The sequence below is a fragment of the Muntiacus reevesi genome, chromosome 20 (assembly GCF_963930625.1).
Source record: "Muntiacus reevesi chromosome 20, mMunRee1.1, whole genome shotgun sequence".
In the NCBI taxonomy this organism is placed as follows: Eukaryota; Metazoa; Chordata; class Mammalia; order Artiodactyla; family Cervidae; genus Muntiacus; species Muntiacus reevesi.
The window spans coordinates 31,615,729-31,624,191 of record NC_089268.1 but is presented as its reverse complement, the minus strand read 5'-3'; the positions used below and the strand labels follow the sequence as shown (position 1 = coordinate 31,624,191).

Below are 8,463 nucleotides of genomic sequence, written 5' to 3'. Positions count from 1 at the left end.
TACTTTGACTAACATAACCATATTTCTATATTCCAGGCACTATGCCAACCAATTTTCACTGAAAAATCACATTTATACTTCGCAGCAGGTGGTTACTAGGATCCTTACTCTGAGGGTTGATAGTTTGGGGGCTAAGGAGGAAAAAGGAAGGTGAGTTTTCAACTGGCAGAGCCATCTTTCATTGGTAACCTTAGAAAATGTATAGTTTTATAAACCATAAGTAATTCCTCTCCAAGCAACCTCAGAGACCTTGAAGCACTCTAACTTCTTTCATTCACAGTGCTCTGTTTCTAAGGGCCAGAGTCTAGACTAAGCGATGTGTGTATATGTTTCACATCAAGACAATGTAAAAAAGCAGTACTATCTTCACAAGTGAGAACTTAAAGATCAGAGGATAAGAAACATTCCCAGTGTAATGTAACTAATTAGGTGAGGTAGCCTATGAACCCAAGTCCAGTTCCATACTATTAAATAATCTTATATGAATTCTGAGCTTCTAAAATAAAAAATATATATATGTCCTCAGTTGTGTCCATTATTGATACTTTCTACATGTTCTTTTTTTTTTTTTTTTTTTTGGAGGGGGGTGAGATTTACACAATTTTAATTAATTTTAATTTATACAATTTTTAAACAGGGAATCTCATTGGCATTAGGAGAAAATAGATGTCGATTGGGGTAAAGAGCTCACCTGCCAAAGAAGGAGACACAGGAGATGGGGGTTTGATCCCTGGATTGGGAAGATCCCCTGGAGGAGGACATGGGAACCCACTCCAGCATTCTTGCCTGGACAATCCCACGGACAGAGGACCCTGGCGGGTTACAGTATAGGGTCGCAAAGAGTTGGTCATGACTGAAGTGACTTAGCAGGCATGCACAGAATGAATTCAAATGGCAAGAACTGTGTCTATATCTATCTAATAGTAGGTACCCAGGGTAGAAAGAAGTGAGGACAATGAATTTACAGGATAACAAAAGATCAAATTTTGATATTTTATATAGATTAAGTTCTGTGAATATGGAAATTGATGATACCTTAAAATTTTTTTTAATTTATTTTGCTAATACACTTAACAGAAACACTCCAAATACTTGAAAAGATAAATATGTATATTTTTGTCAATATATTTTCACATTATTAATAGCATCATTAATAGCATCATTCTGTTAGTTTATACAAATTGTTAGAAAAATGCTTAAAACTAACTGACAGTAAATAAATGCACTTGTTAACTTACTTTTTATATTCCAGAGAACCAAGAGCTGAACCATTTAACATGAATAGGATCAATGAGAGTGTCCCCCAAGAGTTCATCCTCCTAGGTTTCTCAGATCGACCATGGCTGGAGCTTCCACTCTTTGTGGTGTTCCTGATCTCCTATATCTTGACCATCATGGGCAATCTAGCAATAATTATTGTGTCCCGTCTGGATTCCAAGCTCCATACCCCCATGTATTTTTTTCTTACCAACCTCTCACTCTTGGACCTTTGCTACACCACAAGTACAGTTCCACAGATGCTGGTGAACATATGCAGCCTCAGGAAGGTGATCAGTTATGGCGGCTGTGTGGCACAGCTTTTCATTTTCCTGGCTTTGGGTTGCACCGAATGCCTCCTCCTGGCTGTCATGTCCTTTGATAGGTTTGTAGCTATTTGTCGGCCTCTCCACTACTCCATCATCATGCACCACAGGCTCTGCCTCCAGCTGGCAGCTGCATCGTGGGTTAGTGGCTTCAGCAACTCAGTTTTGCAGTCCACCTTGACCCTACAGATGCCACTCTGTGGCCACAAAGAAGTGGATCACTTCTTCTGTGAAGTCCCTGCTCTGCTCAGGTTGTCATGTGTAGACACAACAGCAAATGAAGCCGAACTATTCTTTATCAGTGTGCTATTCCTTCTAATACCTGTGACACTCATTCTGATATCATATGCTTTTATTGTCCAAGCAGTGTTGAGAATACAATCAGTGGAAGGTCGGCAAAAGGCATTTGGAACATGTGGCTCCCATTTGATAGTGGTGTCACTTTTTTATGGCACTGCTATCTATATGTACCTGCAACCACCATCCCCTGCCTCCAAGGACCGGGGAAAGATGGTATCCCTTTTCTATGGAATCATCACACCCATGTTGAACCCCCTTATATACACACTTAGGAACAAAGATGTAAAGGGAGCATTTAAGAGGCTGATTGCAAGGATTTTCTTAATCAAGAAATATCCAAATGATAGGCCTTGTTAAATCCTTGAAGTGTACTATTTTAATAATTTAATAAATTTAATAATAATTTAAGTTAAATGAAATATGTTGAAGCTGCTTTAGTCTGACTACTGTTAGAACTACTATGGTGAACTTCTTCAAATAAAATGTCACTGACAAAAAACTATACTTCTTTCCTACTGTCTACCTATAGTCATTGGACAAGTCCTGAGAACTGGTGCATTATGATCTCCTAAAATAGTGTAAGCTTAAAATATTTAAAGTCTCAGGCTTTATAAAACTGGTTTGTGTACTTGGTAAAGAGTCTTAAACTTCTGTGAGTCTAGAATAAAAGCTTAGGAAACAAAACATTTTTATACACATTCAAATATGCTTACACACACCACAAATATTTTCTTAATTATAGGTGATAGAAAAGAAGTCCATAAAGCCATACAAAGCTCCCTCCTCTTATAGATATAAAGTTAATGGTAATAGCTTAAATTTTAACACTATTCCTACATCAACACAATATTTGGGTTCCACAATGATTTTTCTTCCACAGTTTTACCTGGATCTCCTCTCATGTCTATACTTTCCATTCATCCTAAATTGAAGTATCTTATCCTATTCCATCTACCAAATAAATTTGTAGCTATATTTTAGACCTGAATCACACACTCTTTATTGGAATTTTTTTCATTATTCCCTTACTGTCTATGTTATCTGTCTCCTTTTAAGCCCTAAAGCAATTAGAATCTAAATCATAAAACTAGCACATTATATCATGATATTCATTGCTTATTCAATGCACTTTTCTTGTGTAAGAAGAAAACCTTATTATGTTAACCCCTTAGGTAGCATAGATTATAATTTATGCTTCTTCCACATGGCCTTCAGAGCTCATCAAAGTGTTGAGAATAATATTTGCACACTTTGAGTTGGGTTTTGGCTGATTTTATGAATAGCTGTCGTGCTGCAGTCCGTGGGGTAACAAAGAGTCGGACATGACTGAGTGACTGAACTGAACTGATGAATAGTTGCACTGTAATAATTTTAACTACTTCTTTTTCTAATTACTTCTTCTACTAAATCCAAAAACAGAAAATACAATAACTAAGAAACACAATTAGCTTGTTTCCTTTGAATACCTTACAGTAACAAGGTACATTTCTGCCTCAGTGTAATTTTCTGACACATCATGGTAGATCTTAAAGCCTGCATCAAGACCATCTGGAGGGCTTTTAAAATCCAAGATCCCTGGGAGTCAACCCACCTACACTCCTAGAGTTTCTAAAGTAGGAGGTCTGGAGGGAGAGGCTGGGAATTGCATTTCTAATTAATTCTCAGGTTGTCCAGATGTTCAAGCTCGTTTTAGAAAAGGTAGAGCAACCAGAGATCAAACTGCCAATATCTGCTGGATCATGGAAAAAGCAAGAGAGTTCCAGAAAAACATCTATTTCTGCTTTATTGACTATGCCAAAGCCTTCGATTATGTGGATCACAGTAAACTGTGGAAAATTCTGAAGGAGATGGGAATACCAGACCACCTGACCTGCCTCTTGAGAAACCTGTATGCAGGTCAGGAAGCAACAGTTAGAACTGGACATGGAAAAACAGACTGGTTCCAAATAGGAAAAGGAGTACGTCAAGGCTGTATATTGTCACCCTGCTTATTTAACTTATATGCAGAGTATATCATGAGAAACGCTGGGCTGGAAGAAGCACAAGCTGGAATCAAGATTGCCGGGAGAAATATCAATAACCTCAGATATGCAGATGACACCACCCTTGTGGCAGAAACTGAAGAGGAACTAAAAAGCCTCTTGATGAAAGTGAAAGAGGAGAGTGAAAAAGCTGGCTCAACATTCAGAAAGCTATGATCATGGCATCTGGTTCCATCACCTCATGGGAAATAGATGGGGAGACAGTGGAAACAGTGTCAGATATTAATTTTTTGGGCTCCAAAATCACTGCAGATGGTGACTGCAGCCATGAAATTAAAAGACGCTTACTCCTTGGAAGGAAAGTTATGACCAACATAGATAGCATATTAAAAAGCAGAGACATTACTTTGCCGACGAAGGTCTGTCTGGTCAAGGCTATGGTTTTTCCAGTGGTCATGTATGGATGTGAGAGTTGGACTGTGAAGAAAGCTGAGCACTGAAAAATTGATGCTTTTGAATTATGGTATTGGCGAAGACTCTTGAGAGTCCCTTGGACTGCAAGGAGATCCAATCAGTCCATCCTAAAGGAGATGAGTCCTGGGTGTTTATTGGAAGGACTGATGCTGAAGCTGAAACTCCAATACTTTGGCCACCTCATGTGAAGAGTTGACTCATTGGAAAAGACCCTGATGTTGGGAGGGATTGGGGGCAGGAGGAGAAGGGAACGACAGAGGATGAGATGGTTGGATGGCATCACCAAATCGATGGGCATGAGTTTGAGTAAACTCTGGGAGTTTGAGATGGACAGGGAGGCCTGGCGTGCTGCGATTCATGGGGTCGCAAAGAGTCGGACACAACTGAGTGACTGAACTGGACTGAACTGTGCAGATCAGGGACCGCACTTTAAGGACTGCTGTGCTAATGGTTAAAATGAATAAAGAGGTCTTACTAGTACTGGGGCTTGGGGTGGGCCACCTCCTAAAATATCACAATGGTATTATTTTGAGTTGAAGTTGCTTGAGAAGCAGCAGATACAAGAAGGAAACTCTGACCCTCCTCTGTCTCCCAGAAAACAGAGAACAAATCTCTCATGTGAAAGGCACACTCCCCACATCTGGAGGTAGGAGGACACCCTGATCACCGCAGATAGGGAATTCGGGCTGAGAAGTCAGTATAAACCAACTGTTGTTAATTAAACATACAAATCACTGACTTCAGTTCTAGGATTCATATTTTGAGAGATACATATATTGTAAAACCAAAATGCTTCTGCAGAATAATGACTAAAGAACTGAGGAATCAGAACATCATGTCTCTTGAAGAACTACTGAAGGTCTAGGTTTATTTAACATGGAGTGAAAATGCTTTGTCAATGTTTGATGAAATAATTCTCTTCACGTATAGTAAGGGCAATCATGTAGAGTATTGTCTGTTCTGTGAAGGATAGGATTCACATTAATGGGTAAAACTAAAGTTGGTATTATATAAAAAGGGATTCACAATTTACATTATACCATGATGAAATAGTTACATATCTGGCAATATGGAAAAATAGAAATCTATATAAAATAGAGACTCAACTAGTCTACCTAAGGCTTTTCCTTTTTAAAACATGCTTTAGAAATTTTCTGTAGTTAGATCACATGTCATAACCATTTCTGTGAAAGACAAAAGAATAAAAGTAGACATAGAGAAAATGATAGATATAACCAAGCCTTTAGAAAAATGGATGATGCTGAAATAAAGAAAACTAGAAAGAATTCAGCATGACTCTAAAGCAAACTAAGGCAAGTCATGAAAAATGGGACTAGCTTTTTAGTTATATCTTAAATCCAGTTGCTTTAATTTTTTTTCAATATTATGTAAGCTTATTTTCCCTAGTCCATGTCATTTGGCAGAAACAGCACAAAAAGTAAATGGCAGAAAAATGCTCTACTTCTCATGCCATAGGCATATATGTGGTTTCTCTCACATCTGAGATACACATCTGCACACATACAAAAATCCAAGATATCTAGAATACTTTGGCATTTGGATTCTTGTGGAAACAGGAGCTTACTCATCTATGGCTGTCCTTATTTCTTGGACTTCAGAAATATGCTATTATTTAAAGAATAAATAAAACTAAATGTTCTTATTTAAGGGATATAGCATTGAAGTCCAAGCAAGTTCCAATTCATTAGCCCTGAAAATTTACTGCTGAGGAAAGCAGAAAGGAAAACAGGATAGTTAAAGAAGCCTTAAGCCTTGCCTAGTGGCTTAGATGGTAAAGAACTTGACTACATTGCAGGAGACCCGGGTTCTATTCCTGGGTCAGGAAGAGCTCCTGGAGAAGGGAATAGCTACCCCCTCCAGTATTCTTGCCTGGAGAATTCCATGGACAGAGAAGCCTTGTGGGCTACAGTCCATGGGGTTGCAAAGAGTCAGACAGGACTGAGCAACTAACACTTATGTCAAGAGTCATTTCTGGAGAAGGCTATGATGCATAGCTGAAGCTATCCAGATAACTTTTTGTGAAGAAGGGGGGGGAAAAAAAGCCCTTCCCTAATTTTTAGACTTCCTGTTTACAAACTAAAATGAATATCTTTGAAATGATTCATCTCAACCAGTTACAGGCAGTTAGACTCTGTTAAGTTAAAGGTATATATGTAGGGGTAAAATGTAAGACAAAAATAACATAACAGATGGATGAAGTGGTAAAATATTATTTGAAGCCAGATTGTGATAAGTTAAAGATATATTCATGCTTATGTCCAACTCTTGCAACCCATGTACGGTAACCTGCCAGGCTCCTCTGTCCATGGGATTTCCCGGGCAAGAATACTGGAGTGGGTTGTCATTTACTACGTTAATAAATGAAACAGAGATACAGCTAGTAAGGCAAGAAAGAAAATAAATAAATGTAATTATAAAACATTCAGTAATAAATAGAAAGCAGAAAAAGAAAAAACAGATTAAAAAAATAGGAAACAATAAGTATGACAGATGACAGATTTAAATGCAAGCATATTGATAATCACATTAAGTGTAATTGAAGAAAGAATACAAAAAAAATCCTCAACTTTCACTTTAAAGAACTAGGAAATAAGAACAAATTGAAACTCAATAATAACAGAAGAAAAGGAAATAACAAAATATCAAATTTCAGTAGAAGTGAAATCAATAAAATAGAAAACAAAAATTTTTTTTTAAACTATGAAACCAAAAGCATGTTCTCTGGGACTATCAATAAAATTAATAAACCTCTTACCCAGAATGATTGGGGGGAGGGAGACACAATTACCAATATGAAGTATGAAAGAAGTGATATCATTACAGACACTACAGATAATTTTAAAAAAATAATAAAGAATTACTAAAATTCATGCCAATAAATTCAACAATTTATGGAATGAGAAAGTTTCTTGAATTACACATACTATCTAAAGTTTGTTCAAGAAGATTCTGAATAGTCTTTAATCTGTTAAAGAAATCGAATTTGAAGTTAAAAAAAAGTCACAAAGAATTCCAGGAATTGATGGTTTCACTGGTGAATTCTACCATTTAGTTAAAAATACCAGTGCTACACAAACTCTTCTAGAAAACTGAAGCAGATTTAATACTTCTGAATTCATCCTTTAAGGTCAGCACTACTCTGACAACAGAAACAGAACGGTATAAGAAAACAAAAAAGACCAATATTCCTCATGAACATAGATGCAAAAAACCTTAAAATTTTAGTAAATTAAATCCCACAACGCACAAAAAGAACTACATATCTTGACCAATGGGGGTTTATTACAGGAGTGAAAGATGGATTTACAGTTTAAAATCAACATAATTCACCATACTAACTGCCTAAAAAGAGAATAAACTATATGGTCAACTCAAAAGAAGCAGAAAAATTCAACATTCATTTATAATTAAAACTTGCAGTAAACTAAGAATAAAAGACACAATCACAAACTGAAAAACAGTTTCCAAAACATTAAACTCCAGCTCTACTTTTCTCTATCAGGAAAAAGGCAAAACGCTAACTCTGGCCACTACAATTCCATACTGTCCTGGGGGTTCTGGTCAGTGCAATAAGGGAAAAAAAGAAAGCACTTATTATAGAGAAGTAAAACTGTCCTTATCCAGAGATAAGAAGACCCATGTTCATGTATAGGATATGTGTTGGAATCTACCCTCAAAAAGTTATTAAAACTAATTGGTGGATTTAGTAAGGTTGGAAGTTAAATAATAGAGAAATTATATCTCTACATAACAGCATTAAATCCTCAAATTGAAATAAAAATACAATCTGCAATAGTATAAAAAATATGAACTATAGAGGGATTAAATTTTAAGATGAACTTAGGCCAGGACTCCATTCATCAGCTGGCTCATGTGTGGCTCCATTCCAACAGAGGGTCCATGATGATATTTTGTGTCTGCTGATATCAGTGTTATCCTGGCCCCTTCTACCCAATAATCCTTGAAAAATCTGAAAGTTTCCGTTTCCCCAGTACACAGTTATTCTGGTAAATAACTAGAGTGCCATTTGGAAAGGAACTGGGGGAATCGTTACTGAAGATCAATACAAAGCCTCAATTTATGAGTGTCGTGACATTGGCTGT

At 36.9% G+C, this 8,463-nt stretch overlaps 1 protein-coding gene across 1 annotated transcript; it reads left to right on the top strand.

Moving 5' to 3' along the window:
- The first annotated feature begins 1,277 nt into the window (after window positions 1-1,277).
- On the top strand, window positions 1,278-2,240 carry LOC136151232 (olfactory receptor 2B2-like). Its single transcript, XM_065912178.1, has one exon. It carries the CDS (start codon window positions 1,278-1,280, stop codon window positions 2,238-2,240), a length of 963 nt encoding a protein of 320 aa, XP_065768250.1.
- The last annotated feature ends 6,223 nt before the right edge of the window (window positions 2,241-8,463 follow it).